The sequence below is a fragment of the Labrus mixtus genome, chromosome 20 (genome assembly GCF_963584025.1).
Source record: "Labrus mixtus chromosome 20, fLabMix1.1, whole genome shotgun sequence".
NCBI classification, from domain to species: domain Eukaryota; kingdom Metazoa; phylum Chordata; class Actinopteri; order Labriformes; family Labridae; genus Labrus; species Labrus mixtus.
In genome coordinates, this window is record NC_083631.1 from 17,772,217 (window position 1) to 17,788,897 (window position 16,681).

Sequence of the window (16,681 nt, forward strand, 5' to 3'; positions counted from 1 at the left end):
GTTACGCCCCGCCATAAAGCGACCCTATGGGGCTAACGATAAACCACACATTGACCCATTAAAAGACAGTTAACACCTTAACAAAAGTCAAAACAAAGGGATTTATTACAATTACTTAAACCTAATGATAACAAATATCAAATTAGAAAATAATGTAACAAGACACAACAGACAATCCTCGACTGAGAGGCACAGCAGTCCCAACTCCAAATCCCACCGCCAAATGCCTCCTCCTAAATGCCTCTCTTTCTGCAGCCAGCACTGGCCTTTTAAGCTCTGAGGCCAGGTGTGCCTCGTTGTGCAATTAGTGGCTTCAGTGGGCTGGAGACAACAGGAAGTGGAGAAGGAACACACAGCACAGGGAAACGTACAGCCGTAACAGTATGTTCGCATGAATGTATCTTTGCATCTTGTTATCTTTCACCACGATCCTGCTGCCAAGACGTCACACACAAGTCCTCTAAATATGTATCGATCCGCACCTGAAAATAGACCCAAATAAAAATAATTGTAGAATGAAATAAAAAAAAAAAACGGTATTGGGCATCTTTAAAAATGACGTGAAATACACGACCCGTTTACAAAGACACACACACACATATACTATATAGAGACATTCTTATACTGTACACACTCTGTATGTAACATTCATCTACTCATTTCATACACACACACAACGATTTCTGCTTAAGTCTTTATTAAAACACCATGTAGCAAAGAACACACACTCAAACTCACACGCCCAGACAGTCAGGGTTTACAGCACATGTTGGTGTGTTTTATGGTTCAGCCATGTTTAATTATTTACTCCAGTCTATCTCAGACCACAGCGGTGTCGATTACCAACACCCTCCTCTCCTCAGCTACACGTCCAGCTCAGTACGATTAAAACTCTCTTTCTTTTTTTCAAACTCTCAGAGGCTTTGCTGCATTTTCCTGGATGATTTAAAAACTCGCCGACACACACTCAAGGCCTCGCTGACCTTTACACTGATATGGATATAAACATGTCGGAGATGAATAGTGGCCACCTGCACCGCCTCACCCTGGGGATTTACTCGGTGAGTAATGGGAGACTTTGTGTGGCTCGAATTAGACGACAAACAAACAAACAAACCTGTGAGGTTGTACGAGGGATCGACGTCAACTCGAGGTGGAGGTCTTGGAGAGTTGTTGGTCCTGTGTTGTGATTTCTTTTTGAGAGACTGTTTGAGAAATAGAGACATGGGCATATTTCTGTTTTTTAAACCAAGTTAAACTTTTAAACTGTGATATAAGCCAAGAAAACATGGCTTGAATTCACAACAAGTTGGTTTAGTATTCCAAAAGTATTGGCTTTGCTTTCTACCGCCGATTTGAGTCTTAGGCAGCCTGTGCTCTGTTACTCGGAGGCAGAATTGGCGCTCATGAATACATATTGAATCAAAGATAGATTTTTTATTGATCCGCCTTTAATGTGGGTCTGAGAAGTTTTTTCTCTGAGTTCAAAAACTCGACTTAAATAGTGGCTTATACGTTTGTGTCCGTGTGTTTTTTTTTGTCCCAAACAGAACTTGATGGACGACTTCAACCCGAGCCTACAGAGACTGGTGTCACTGGGAAACAGCTACGTCCAAGCTTTTCAGGGTAAGGACCAAAAAAAAAACCAGATGGATAAACAATCTGCTGGTGAGAGTCAGTCGTTTGTGAAATTCACATGCTTCCTTTATACGTTTATACAAAGGAAACAAGCTGTAAAGGCGGTACACAGAAGGAGAGAGCTGTCATGTGTTTTATTTCACTAGAACTGATTCCAAAGTCCACCTGCTTTTGGGAATATCCTGGTGATTAGCCATGGTTATGAGCCTGTAAATGAAGCCTACAGAGGGTGTTACGAGTACACTGTCAACAGACGCTGGGGTTATAAATGTAGACCTGCTTGTACTTCTTTTAAATGTATTTTTTTTACGGTCCACACTCACTGTTCTCCCTTTCATTTATAAAAGAGAGATAGTGTCAGAGCCAGGATCAAACTTTGAATTTGATTTTGAAGGTGTAATAAGTTTCTCTGTAGTGTATGTCCTAATGAGCCTCATCATTATTATCTCCAGTCCCTGTACTATTCATTAAATGTGAGCGGAGGATTAAAAAACGCTGGAATGCAAATGAAGTCCACGAGCACAGTGATGGTTTTACATTTTCTATTACATTTTATAGATTTTTGTTTTTACATTTCATCAAGATCTGATTCATACTGTAGGGACACTGCTGCAGTAAAAGCCCTGCAGACATAAACCACAGAGGATGATGTCTTTAGAGGCTGCAGGCTGATGTTGATGAGCTCAGGACAAGACTGTCTTGGAGTTTATGGAAGCAGAAAAACTTCATATAGCTGGATGCTGTACAGACTTACTTTTTCCTTTAATATTAAAGCATTATTACATACGATTGAAAGAAGGAAATCCTTTTTTCCCAGCCTCAGAGAGTGTGCCCCAAACGTCAGATAAACAAGGTGTGCTCTTCATTCGACTCCCATTTGTTCTACTGAAACTTTGAGAAGCCAGAAGGAAACAAGAGACAACACTAGCTAAAGATTTAACGGGGGCTAAGCAGTCATTTGACCCCATTTGACTTAAAGGCTAGCAGCTCACCTTCAAATGAAGACAACAGCTGAAGTGATTGTTACAAAGGGGAATTTTAATATTTCAAGTTGCAACAATCAGACAGAGAAGAGGGGACAAGGTGGAGAAGAAAAACAATTCTTAGAAAAAAATGCAGTATTGTAATTGTAGTATCTTAAATGGAAACCCTGAGAAGCCAGAGGGAAACATGAGATAGCGTCAAGCTAAATTAAAGGGGGCATAACAGAGATTGACCCCATCTGACTAATAGGCTGATTTCCCTAAAAGGCAGACAACATTAGGGGAGATCGAGGGCAAATATAGAAAGTAGAAAGTGTAACATCTCAAGTTGCACCAATCAGCAACAAGACAGAACCTTGAACTCTGTATGGCTCTGTAGTGAGTTCTCTCTGCCTGCTAGCTGACAGACTGTATAACGCAAACCTTACACCAAGTGATTTCTCAAGCGACTGAGCTTTCACAGACTATTTACTCATGTTGGAATAAAATCTGACAAGTTCTGCTTGAGTTGAGACGTGCTCCTCTCATCATGATCGTTTGGTCTTAACAGCAGAAAAAAGGAGCTCGCTCAAACAGACGACGACTGCAGAAATCTAGGCCTTGTCTCTGACCTTTCAACAAATCCAACATGTGTAATAGTGGCTGTTGATATTAAATTAACTGAACATTATCCGTGAATCATCGTGGTGCTTGGTACTTTTTGTTGCTAGGTATTAGATGTGTTTTGCTACTACATGCTGTAATAATGTCCCCTGCACTAAAAATGTACATTTAGATTTTCAGTGGCTCAGTCAATATTGTAACTCTAACATTGCTTGTATAAAAATTTGCTAACTGAAGAAAAGTGCAAGCTACTTTCCAAAATAAAGTTACCCATTGGTCGAAGAGGTTTCTGGAGAAATGCCATCTTAACAAAAATCATTACAATTTCCCCGGTCTCCCCTAACATAAAAAGGGCGAACACATTTATTTTTAGCTTTCAGCTACGAATAGCCTGCTCGCTGGCTAAAAATCTAATTTCGATTAGCATTAGTTTAGCTTGAGCTAAGGCTAGTCGTGGCTAACGCAATCAGTTAATTAGCTAACTGCGGCTAGTAAAGACTAGTTTAGCTTTCTGTTGTCCTGTTTTAGCATTAACCCTATTCACGTGTGTCAATATCTTTGTTTAGAAGTTTAGAAATCACACTGACGCGTTTCGGCTTGTGGCCTTCATCGTCTGATGTGTTAATAAAGTTGATCTTCGTACTACAAGAGTTGCTGGAGCATTTTGACCTCTGCTAAGCCTTTCACTCTTCATGCACCTTGGTAGCTGGTGAAGAGAAAATCCTCTGCTTCTTCAATATCTATGTTTAACAAATGAATTTCAATGACAAGGCTAGTTGTTGCTATCCAACGCTCACCTGTGGTCATGAGCTCTGTGAAGTGACTGAAAGAATGAGATTTGGATACAAGCGGCGCAAACGAGTTTCCTCCAAAGGGTTGCTGGGCTCAGCCTTATAAAGGGAGCTCAGAGTAGAGGCGCCACTCCTTCACATTAAAGGAGCCAGCAGAGGTGGTTCAGGCATCTGATTTGGATGCTTCCTTGATGCCTCCTTATGGAGTCTATCGCGTCCAACTGGAAAGGGACGCCGGTATAGAGCCAGAGCCGTGGAATCCCACAGGAGGAGCTGGAAAAGTTGCTGGGAGAGACACCTGAGAGAGACATCTGGGTCAACTCCAAGTCCTGGCCTGGATAAGCGAAAGACAGTTGATGGATTGATGGATTGTACAAGTGGACCTTTATAAATAAATGATGTAGAGAGCAATGGGTTTTGTACATGTATTTCTTTAAATGAATTCAAAATATTTTCACATCAGTTCACCGCTCTGTTTCCTTTTCACTTTACATTTTGAATGACTCATCTTGTGTTTTTTTTTTTTGTGTTTTTCAGCTCTTGCTGTTACAAGCGAGGCCTACTTCAGTGCTCTTTCAAAGATCGGAGAGACGGCTTTCCACAGCGTGTCCTCGCGCTCTCTCGGTATGTGTGAACACTCTCTTGTCCACACCTGACTTCTGCTATCTCCTGATCCCTTCTTGGAAAAACAACAATAGGTTATTTTCTGCTACAACAATCCAAGATGTGAGGCTTTTTTTTATCATCGCTTTGTTTGTGGATATTTAATTGAACTGAGCGTTCTCAGCGTATCAAAGACGTCTGAAGTTCACACCCAGTCAGACATCACGCCTCTCTCTTTTCTGTGCCAGAATAAGTGCTCACTGGAGGTGTGAGACGGTATCTGTGAACTTGGTTTTACAGTACAGCTACAGTGTTTGTTTAAGTTTGTTTTCTGTGAGTTCAAGCAGAATGAGCAGCGGAGTCGGTATCAGATTCCAGCAGGAATCATGAATAATAGAGAAGGACAGGCAGAAAGCCATGCACCTCTGAACAACTCTGTGGGGGAGTCATTTTAGTTTAGTGGTCGGAGTTGAAGCTCTTGTCCAAACTGGATGGGTTCACTTTCTTCAGTAGGTAAATAAATCCCAGCATGCTTTATTACAAGTTCAACATTTCTACAATATGATTTTTAGACTGCTTTGTAAGCAGTGTTGACCTTTAATCAAGTCTTCTTTATAATTGAAGGCACACAACAGGTGGATGCAGTTACGTAAGTGTCCATCTTCTATTTGGTAAATGATGACTCATCATAAACCTGCGAGCTTACACAATCATCGACACTAAATGAAAGTGTTACGAAATAACCGAGCACAGAAACGATTACCCCAGATACATTCAATTAGCTGTAAAGTGTGTTTAAATCACTCTGAGTCTGGACGACATGATGCATCAGCAGTAAAAGATTATCATGAGGTCCCTACAGGAAGAGTAGCACGCTAATGGTTTTACATAAACATTCTGGTGGAGTCGAACAGCTGGCCTGCCTGAGACTGAAGCACCTGATTCGATTGGAGGACATCCGTACATAGTGCACAACTCAACCGCCACTTCATGATGGTTTTAAAACATTTTTGGAGGTTTGATGAGTGTCCATCACTTACGCTTTCTTGTCCAGCCCTCTTTCTCTCCACTACTCTACAAACACAGGACAGGAACATTACTGCCATCAGTTTTTTTTTATTTTATTGCTTCTATGTTGCTTAAAGGTTGTGAATTTCAAAAAAGAAAAGGCATTAGTTTGAATTATTCTTACCCAATTTAGTTTCCTAAATGATTCAAAGTCCTTGACCATGCACCATGTTAACAGACATCGCACTGCATAGTAGCAAGAGGGGATGGAGTTATGGAGCAAAAGCTTCACTTATAATCACAGTAGAGAGAGATGGAGAGCGAGAACACAGCATATATATACTGTATTGATATAAGACACTGGTCAAATGTAACATGTGAAGCTGTTGTCTTTCAGGTGACGTCTTGATCCAGATCTCACAGAACCAGAGAAGACTCAGCGTGGAGCTGGAGGGAGTCGTACGTTGACACTAACATTACAATAATCTGTCCATCACAGCTTTGCAGCAGCAGTGATCGCTCCCTTTTTTTCCCCTCATGTGTTTATTATGTATATTTTGTGTGTTTAAAGTTCCGCTGGTTCAGTGTGGAGGTTCTTCAAGAGATGGACAACAACATCAGACTGGACAAGGATTACGTATCAGTACGTGTGCAAAGCTTATCGCGCTCTGCTGTGTGTTATCCAACAGATACATGTATTTTTAAGATTATTTTAGATCTCCTTTCATACTTTTCAGGACCTATTTTCATGCACAGGCTTACTTGAAATTTTACTTCAGCATGTTGTAATGCTAGTTTTTCTAAGTGCTATGCCTCTAAACTTCATTATCATGATCGTGCCATTTATTAGAGAGACAATGGCACAATCTTCATTGTAGCCGCACTGATTTCACGTAGACGTTGTGTGCATGTCTGTGATGCAGGGCAGCAGGAAACACTATGAGATGGAAGTCCACAACCAGACCACAGCTCTGGAGAGACAGATGAAGAGAGGAGCCAAGTCGGTTCGTGTTGTTTCTCTATATCTGGACCCTGGAGCAACATTCCTCCCCGTGATATATGAACCAGCCCCTGCACTGTGTATAAATGTGTTTGTGTCTTATGTGTGCTTCCTCAGGATTACGGTGAGCATGTGCACTTCCTCAGAGAGAGCTACAGCGAGGCTCTGAAGGAGGAGGAGAGACGACACCGCTTCCTGGCTGAGAAACACTGTGGCCTGGTACAATCCATCGCACAACTCATGAATAAGGTATGAAAACGTACCTTGAATAGGGTTTTTATAGTCAATATTTAATGGTTTGTTTTGGCTTATTCACTGCAGTTGCCAAATGGGTCAGGTGGTGTCACAAGAAAGACGTTACCAGGAAGAGAATTCACACCGACTGTGGTGTCATTTCATTGGTCTGTTGGGAAATATCCCTCCTTTGTAGAGCGGTTCAATCACAGAAGAGCAGCTTTCGATGTTTGGATGCACACTATCAGGATGTCTGTGTGAACTCTGGACTCCCTGCTTACTTCTTATCACATCTTTCTTCTGACCCAAATAACCAACAGCTTCTGCTCATGAACTCAAACCCAGTTCAATCAGGAGAGACAAGTAAATGATTGAAAGATGAAAGGTTTATTTTTACATATGTGACATGGAATGATTGTAAGAGAATCTGTGGCGCTTGAACTCTACAGGGAGACAGGGTGATTGAAGATGTCTGCCCTGAGCGGCAACTAGATCTATCCCCCCCCTAGAGTCCAGACACTGGTGGTGGAGGTGTTAGCGGGTTGATGTCGTCTGGATTGATGCGATGAAGAAGTTGATTGAACTGTGAAGACTAGCGTTGATGAGGAGAATGGTTAATGATGTCATCTGAGGCAAACTGCGAAGGCTGGGGGTTGACCGGACGATGGCTGATGATGTCATCTGAGGCTGATGGGATGAAGGAGGTGATGAAACTGCGATGGGGGAGGTGGAGGGTCGCTCGTAAACGATGGCATGAATGAACTAGTGGAAGAGAAAGCCATTTTTAAAAAGAGACAGCAGCAATGTGATAGGCTAACAAGGAGGGAGTGGAGCGGTGATATTGGATAGATGTGACCAGGTGATGATTACGAGAAGTTATGAGTGAGCATGCGTGGAGGAGTGATTTGACATGGTACGATAATAAACAATAAAACGACCGTGCAAAATGTAGTCTTCCTGTCTGAACTTTCGCTAGAGCTACATTTTTCACATTGAGGTTGTAATAAAGTCCTCTGAGTCTGAACCATCGTGTCAGGACTAACCCTAACCCTAACAATAAATGTGAAAGGGAGGCTTAATCACAGCCTCTGACATCGACGTTTGTCCTGACCATAACTTGACCTTTCTTAATCTTGTGAATCTATAAGAAACATAAGTTAAATAACGTTTTGTTTATGTCATAATAATAAAATCATTGTCTGGTTGAATACTTGATTTTGATTGGCTGCAGGTTGTCCATAAATTCCTGTAATCAATCTTATGTGTATCGAGCCAATTCATAACAAATGTTATCTCTAGACACATCTCAAAGATCAGTTAAAAGACCTTACTCGTTGTTATTTTATGACATGGCCGTGTCAAAGACTTGATTCTGATTGGCCAATTACGCACAGCAACAGTCTGCATAGATCACCGTTTATTAAGAAGAACAAATTGTTGCTAAGAAAAACACACGGTTGTAAGGTATTCCGGCAGGTTGTACACTGCTGAGTGTAACGCTGCCCTCCACAGTCTAGACTGTGTACTTCATTCATATCTTCTGATACCTCTGGACATCAGGCAGGCTCGTTGTGTTGAGGTTTTTAATTAAAGACCCTTCTGTTTACTGTTGAGTATGAGCCATGATTTCTCTGTATGTTTTTCCTAAGTGTGTTTTTAATTGTGTTTAGTTTTTGTAATGTCTTTTAAACTGTATTGCTTTGTACAGCTCTTTGATTTAAAGCGCTTTATAAAGAAATGTATTATTATTATAAATGTATTATTACAGGCCGGCAGCGTGCACATATCTAAGAACTTCACCCCCAACAGACCTTATTAATACCTTATAACATTGTTATGAATCCAAAATTAAGTTTATTATAACCTTGTACTCTCTTTATGCTAACTCTAAGTACGTTTCACATCTATGTTTTTCACACATGTTGCTCTGTGTGGCGTGGCAGGTTGGAGGTTCTCTCCAGCAGAGAGCCGACGCCTGGACGGACGAGGTGAACTCCACCAGAGGACCAGAGGCCAGACGACCTGCTTCAGAGTACAACGCTGTGAGTTCAGGAGTTATAGAAGCAGAGTCTGAGCTTTGTGCATTCGAATATTTCACTCTACTCAAGAATGCGCTGTTGGTGTGAGATGGTGAAAGTGTAAAAAAAAAATGTGTTTGGGGAAGTATCTTGTAAAATGGAACAGAATTTGACCAGTGGAAATATTTAGGATTATGTTTTTAAAATAAGCTGTAGGGGCACGGGATAGCCTAGCGGTTTACGTTGTCCGCCCTATGTACAGAGGTTATAGTCTTCATCGCTGGGCTTGAGTCCGACCTCTGCCCTTTGCTGCATGTCATCCCCTCTCTCTATCTCCTCCCATCATTTCCTCTCTCTCTTCAGCTTTCATATCAAATAAAGGAAAAAATGTCCTAAAAATAACTTCTATAAAATCTATATTAAAGACATACTGAGAAAGGAGCTGGGACTTAACTGTATTTACTCTAAGAACTGTCAAATATTTCAGAATAAAAAGTGTGTTTAAGGGAATTATTGCAGTTGTATTTTTGTAACAAGGGCGCCATCTGCTGGTTGCAACCCTATCACACCTTTGGTATGAGGGAATATTTATTCAACCATGTATTATTGAAATGAAAGGAAAGAGGTTACACATTTGAAGTGATGAACAAACACTAACTTTAATCCAAACTCTAATATATGCTCAGGTCTTTAAATCTGACAGCAGAAGTGGGATTACAACGGCATTAATTCAGAAGTTTAAATCATCTGCTCTTTTTTTTTTAATTAAAGCAGCAATTAGGATTCAAGAGTGCAACAAAGACCCCCTGAGATAAACGCTGTCAGATTCAGTCTGCTCCTCATTGGATGGTGTCATGATGATGATTCAAACATGCTACTGTGATAACAATCAGAGGATTATGTGTTTGATGAGGGTTTTTTCTTTTTCTTTTAATGTATTGAAGCCTGTGAGCCACTTTAGAGAAATGTGTTGAGTTAGGCTTTTACAGTCCTGGTGCATAAATCATTGCATCATCACACCCTGCACAAAAAGCCTGTTTTTAATATTTACATATGATATCAGTACTCCCTACAGTGTGTGTGTGTGTATGAGAGTACGAGATAACTTGTATGTGATGTTCTGCATGTTGTTTTCTTCACAGATGGGGATGAAGGAGGACATCCGGCCGAGAAGACAGGAGCAGAGCCTCGGCAAAATGCCATCAAGAGGTAATAAGTATAAGGTGTAACTGTTATATGAGCTTAACGCAAAAAGCTCTATGCTTAATATTTGTGACGCTTTCGCCTCAGGCTACACATTGACAAAAATCTCAAATTGCAAATGTTTGAGTTTGGGGTTTCATGGAAACCATCGGTGAGAAAACAGGTCGATAAACGACAATTCTGACTCCCTTCAACCACCACAAATAAATGTATGACAAACACTGAACGAAACAAGCCAAGTATTTTCAGCTCAGAAAACCTGCTACTTTATGAAATGATACGAGAATTTCACTCACAGCAAAAACATTGAAGAAATACCTTTTTGGAGTCCAGTTAGCAGAAAATCAACACACAGATAGACAAATAATCTTTCAGATAGTTGCACAAAAAAAAAAAATCTCAAAATGCAACACCATCACAAAATGGCCCAAGATTAAGTTCAGTGATGGTATTAGCTTGGGTGACATCTAAAACCACCACACACCACATAATGGTTAACCCTTGATATAAGTAAAATAAATGAGTTATTTTCTAATTCCCCTCATGGAAAAGTGTCATGATTATAAAATATTAGTGAAAGAGGTCAAAACAGTTGTTCATAGCAGACTGTAAACATGTTGGACTCTGCTGTAAAGATTGCAATTTCTAATGAGACTCACTTTTGGAGCCGGCCTCAAGTGGCCACTGGAGGAACTGCAGTTGCTCTCTCTCTCTCTCTCTCTCTCTCTCTCTCTCTCTCTCTCTCTCTCTCTCTCTCTCTGCACCTTCATATCAGTTCATTTCTCTTTAGGACACTAAATAGGAGTCCTACTTTTGCATGAAACATTGCATGCTGCACACTATTGTCCGCGGCGCCACACTGACTCCTCTGATGATTTGAGGAGAGAAAAACAATGTTGACCTCTTCAGTTTAATTTAATGAAAGGAAACATTTTGATTATGCTCTGAGACATTGTTGTTTTTTTAATATTCACAAGGGCAGTGACGAATAAAGAAGTAAATCCTGGCCTTTTATCATTTTTAATTAATCATTTCACAAGAGATTTGAGCTATTACGGAGGGTTTATTGGCAAACTCGGGGCTCCAACAAGCCATTTCCTCTTTTTTGTTTTCATCTCTCCAGCCCCGTCCCCCCAGGGAAGCGTTTATGGCTCCAGAGCAGAGTCATTTGGAGGTGGCGGCGCTGGCGGTGGAGGAGGAGAAATAGCCATGAGGGCGTTGGTGGACCACCAGGCTGGTGGCTCCAGCCCCACCGTGCTGCCCTTCACCAGAGGAGAGATGATCACCGTGCTGGTCCAACAGCCCAGAAACGGCTGGTTGTACGGACGTGCTGACAGCAGTTCACGGTGTGTAGTGTTCCCTTGGGAGTGTTTGTGGTTTTGTAAAGGTGGATGCATCTGTCTGTTCTGCCCAACCATCTGCACCGCTTGTAAAAATGTCCTTGTAGCTTTAAAGCCTAATGTAGCCCACCTTCTTCTGTTACTGATCTCTCTGCACGCTGATGCTACAGGTCAAGGTATTCACATAGTTTATGGGTTCAAGTCTTTTACATACAAAGAAAGAAAAGTATTTCAAAAAGAAAAAAATCAAGCTTCATGCATTAATTCATTCTTTAAAACAGAATTTTAAGAATGTCAACCACAAAAAAATAATATTTTTACTCTGCTTGCTCTCTTAACGACTACAACATCTTGACCCTTGTACCCCCTGAATGTTTTTTTTTTTTTTTTTTTACTTTTTGCTCTTTTGTTGTCAGGCAGGGATGGTTTCCAGCCTCCTATGCAGAAGCGGTGGATTTTATTAGCTCTCGGTAAATATGAAACATAACATTTCATCAAGTGTACGGTAAAATAACATCACGTCATGCCTTATGTAACAAATCACACTATGCTTGACACCATGGTGATGTCCAATAATAGAATACAATTAAGGTCTACTGTTAGTGTTCAGCTTCATTCAAGAGCTGGGTAGCTTAGCTTAGCATAAAGACTGGAAGCAGTGGAAAGTACAACTGTAACTGGCATAAAAGTTACTAAATTAACTTATGAGCACTTTTAAAGCTACATAGTCGACACAGGATAGCTTTTTACTACCTTTCAATGAGCTTAAAAACATTGTTTTGGTGTTTACACGATTGCATCATTCAAAGTTTATAGAATATTATTATCAGTCTGACATTTGACTAAGGATGTTTCTAATTGAAGATAGAACTTTATTTATCCAGAAGGAAATTATTTTACTCTTGTAATGGTTATGACTGTTTACTCTGCTTCACTAGCTGCCATATTGTAAATAATGCTAGCTAAGACTACATGGCAGGTGGACTTCAAGTTTACATCTTTTAGACATTATTTTGATTCCTTCTGAACTCTGCTGCCAGCTCTCTCAGAGAAAGTAGATATTGAACTGGTCTTTGCTCAAAGAGTTAACAGAAGTTCTGCCTCGTGTTTAGATGTCTCCTCTCTCACGGTCCAAAGAACTAGAAGTCCGAGTGCATTGGAAAAATTATGAATTTTTTATATTCGCTGCCATTAAAAATGGATGGAGAGATTCCTAACTGAAGACAAAACCTTTTGCATGATGTTTGCCTTTCGTACTTGATACGGAAAAAGATTTTGAAGCTCCCCGCAGGCTGTCCCTTTAGTTTTATGGGCCCAACTTTTTTAAAAGAGGGTCAGCATGAATCTTCAGCCTGGAATAATAACATGAACTATTTATGAAATTTGGGTGACCCATCGCTTTGAGGAAAACCAGTAGCAGGTTGTTAACTAAAACTTTGCCTAGCACATGCTACAACTGAAATCCTAAAATGTAGATCAGATCCACTTGCCATGCATCAAGAGACTCATGTTTCTGTGTATGGATCTTATATCACTGAAGTATGAAGCACAGTGAGCTTTTCAAACATAGGGAGTCATACACAGTTTTGACTTCTCCATAGCTCATCCCTCCGAAGTAGCAGCAGCATGAGCAACCTGCTCGACCAACCAGGGAGCAGCAGCCAAAGAGGAGGAGCCCCGCCCCCTCCGCCTCCACCACCACCATCATCTACATCGTCACAGCATGACACACAACAATACAGACAGACTGCCGACAAGAGGGCCGGGTCGAACTCAGAAAACAAGGTACGGCTGTCAGTCAGTCTGTCACGATTATCCATCTGTGGAGTTGTTATCAGTCAAGTCTCTCTTCTCTGTCACAACATTATCAATCTCTTTTTAAATACACAAATGGACACTGAAATATAGTCTATGAAGAGCTTTTTGTTTTTCCCCTTTTAGAGCATTTTGAAGACAACTTTAACAAGTCATGTTTACCAAAGCTTTAGCCATGCTTTACAGAGCTTATCAGTTTATTTTTAGATCAGTTTATTATCCATTATTAAAAGATGGGTTACCAGGTTTTGGACAATCATATTAGTTTGTGTCTACCTTTTTGGGGGATCATGACACACACACGTTTGTTTTTTATCAATGCATAAATGCTCTCAGGTTGCTGAGTGTCTAATTAACTAGCTGACAGTCAAAATGTAATTTAGCCATTAATAAAGAGCATTAGTAATGAATGGATTTTTGTCCCATAGTCTTTTCATGGTAATAAGTCAGACAGCAAACATCCTGACAGTATAAAATTATCTTTTAAAATTGCCTTTAAAGTCATTTAAAAGCCATTACTAATAGTTTATTATAAGCCAGTAACTTAACCTTTGATTTTTAGTTGCTGCTGATATATGACTTTCCCCCTTATATGTCAATATTTCAATAACATTTGTACATTATTAAAGCTCTGGTGCTTAATCTTCAATGGTATTTTCCCCCCAAGTCCCTCCAACAGGAGCACTGTGGCAAGGTGCTGTTCTCAATGGCGCCACATCCGTCCTTCTGGTGGATTCAGGGAGGAAGTTCAAGTTGCTGATGGTTTCAAAAAACAAAAAGAGGTGGACTGCATGTGTTTGGTTGCTGTGATTTGGTATGAAAAATATCAAGAAAACCAAAAGCCTGACATCTCACATTCTGTTGAGATTATTTACCCCCCCCCCAAAAAAAAAAAAAAAACAATAAAAGAATGGGGCAGCTTTTGGCCACAGCTTACTTTGTGTGTGCAGTGATTTGAATTATAAAATGCTGAGTCATGCGTCATGACAGCACGTGCAGCCACCACCATTACCCACTGCTCGCAAACTGACACGATAGATAATAGTATCAGCTTTAGTGGAAAGACTCCTCCATTAAAGCGTTCATTGCAGAATGGCAGTGAACTCTTGGATAATTGGTTGCAGCCTGTGGGTCAACCTTCACCTCTATTAACATTACTTTAGCTCAGAGCTGAACAATTGTACTGATCCTTGTGTTCAACTTTGAGACTGGCAGATTTGGGTTCACCGCTAATATATTACCATCCTCACCTCTAGATTTGATGTTACTTATCTTTCACAACGCAGCGGTTGTTTGTTTGGAAGCTGATATGTCACTGACAGAACGACTCTTTTTTTTAATAATGTCTCTCCAAGGTTACGTTTGTTGTTGCTCTCTTGTCCACTTTGCTGTTACAACATGATTTTGCAGTTTCTGTCATGGCGACGCCCTCTGAAGCGTGTAGTTCAGTGTGAGCTTGTCTTGTGGGCGGACTGACTGAAAGCAGAAAGGGCGAGGGTTCAACGGCTGCGGCATGCTGGGAGCTCCATCAGTGCATGTCTAGTTTTGTACTTTGGATTCACCTTACCCTCACCTTCCCTTTTTTCTCCTACCTTTTCTGCAGAGATCAAAACCAAAGGGATCCCAGCCAGAACTCTTCCCGAGGTAAGATTAACGGAACATTGTCTCTCCTGTGAAAGGGCAGACCGGCTGTGAAATGTTTTAGAGAGAACAACAGAGGAGAGCAGCAATCTAGGGGAGCAGCATTTCTCTCCTTCCATTTGGAGTTTGAAGTGCCGTTCAGTTCAGAAACCGTTTCAGTTACAGTCATTTCTGGCAGCACTCTGAATCGTGCTGTGACTTCAGGTGAACAGTTTGAAAAGTACAATCTCTCTAGAGTTACAACCTTAACTGGAAGGCTTAAAGACGGAGAAATTTTTCAGATATTGTTTTTTTTTTCCACTCGGTTTGTCTTTTTGACGTTCTTCAACATTCATTTACTTTCTCCTTAACTGTGTGTTTTATTTTGAAGGGGCACCAACCCATTTGCTACAGTGAAGCTGAAGCCCACATCCACCAATGACAGATCGGCTCCGCGCTTATATCGACGATGAGTTCTTTTTTTTTTTTTTTTTAAAGGCTTTGATTCGAGTTCAATCTGGACCTTGGAAAAAAAATCAGTTCATCAGATGTAAAGTTAGTAACTGGGCCTTAAGGGGAAGCTATTTTATCAGGTCATACTTCATCTGTACTCAACCATTTACTTTGCCAAAGAGTCAGTTAAAAACGTTCATTAATCATTTAGAGTTGTTGTGTTTGCATACGTACTGTAAATATATCGTTTTGGATTTTTGCAAACCCTAGAAAACAAATTGGGTCTTTCAAATTCATTCTGCTGTTTTCCTTGTTTGACTTTTTCATAACTGAAAACTTGCCTACTGGCTTTAGTTTGTGAGAAGGAATCACTGAGATACAAATATATTATTGTAACTTCAACTAATACATGTTTAGATTTCAGCTGGTCTTAATACATCATTATTATTTATCTGTCATTTTTGAATGTGAACATGTGAATGACTTCAAAATGGTCTATTTTCAACTAAATATGTATTACCTGTGATGTGATTATAATGCAGCTAATCGTAGCTGAGATGCCTTTATTTGAGATAGGACAGTGGATAGAGTCAGAAATCAAAGAGAGAGAGAGAGAGAGTGGGGAACCACATTCGGAAAGGGAGCAACAGGCCGGATTCTAACCCAGGCTGCCCACTTGGAGGACTATAGCCTCTGTACATGGGGCGAGCACACTAATGGCGCCCCCCCCCCCCCATAGAAAAGAAAGATCTCTAAATGAACCATGATTTATTTGTAGCCGCCTTTAATAATCTTTTGACCTGATTTATTTACCCTACTCTGTAAAATGTGACCCTTGAAATAAAATGAAATGTCTTCTAACAAATGGTCTTCAAACTCCACACAGTTTAAAAATGTTTTGTATTTAGAAACAATGGTTGTAGAATCAAATAGCTACTAATGCGTCTCACTTTACTGGTGGCATCATTACATTGAGTTATGATTTACAGACTGAAGACCTACTGTTCATCCAGTAAGGTAAACAAAAAAAGAAGATTCTGTCTGGGAACATAAACAACTCATCAGATCATCGCTCAAGTGTTCCTTCATTCCTATTGGTGCACTGAGATCATTTTGTGTGACATCATCCTTTTCCAATGGAGCCCCGCCCACTTTAAACAAGTCAAAAGAGCTGAGACCAAAAAAAAACAATACACTAAACCAATAATGTTCCAACTTAGGTAAATGACTTCCAGAGCCTTTCAACTGAACATCACTCTCCTCTTAACCGTCATAAGAGGCTCATCAAAGGGACAAATTATAGCATCTTCAAATTTCCTGACTTTTAAGAAGATGATGAAGAAGATGCATTTCCACTTCAAAAAAAAAACTC

The 16,681-nt window shown here is 40.4% G+C and overlaps 1 protein-coding gene across 2 annotated transcripts; it reads left to right on the top strand.

Moving 5' to 3' along the window:
* The first annotated feature begins 803 nt into the window (after nt 1–803).
* Nucleotides 804–16,174, top strand: baiap2l2a (BAR/IMD domain containing adaptor protein 2 like 2a). 2 transcript variants are annotated; one of them, XR_009665762.1, is made up of 14 exons: nt 804–1,061; nt 1,551–1,626; nt 4,553–4,639; nt 6,024–6,085; nt 6,198–6,269; nt 6,550–6,630; nt 6,744–6,875; nt 8,804–8,902; nt 10,021–10,087; nt 11,205–11,427; nt 11,838–11,891; nt 13,023–13,206; nt 14,840–15,001; nt 15,037–15,082. XR_009665762.1 is itself a non-coding variant. In XM_061026997.1 (14 exons), the coding sequence occupies exons 1-14, from the start codon at nt 996–998 to the stop codon at nt 15,327–15,329; spliced, it is 1,326 nt and encodes a 441-aa protein (XP_060882980.1). In that variant the 5' UTR covers nt 804–995; the 3' UTR covers nt 15,330–16,174. The 2 variants fall into 2 exon arrangements, 1 of the variants encoding a protein (XP_060882980.1); XM_061026997.1 differs by lacking the exon at nt 15,037–15,082 and adding an exon at nt 15,248–16,174 and having other exon boundaries at nt 14,840–14,880.
* The last annotated feature ends 507 nt before the right edge of the window (nt 16,175–16,681 follow it).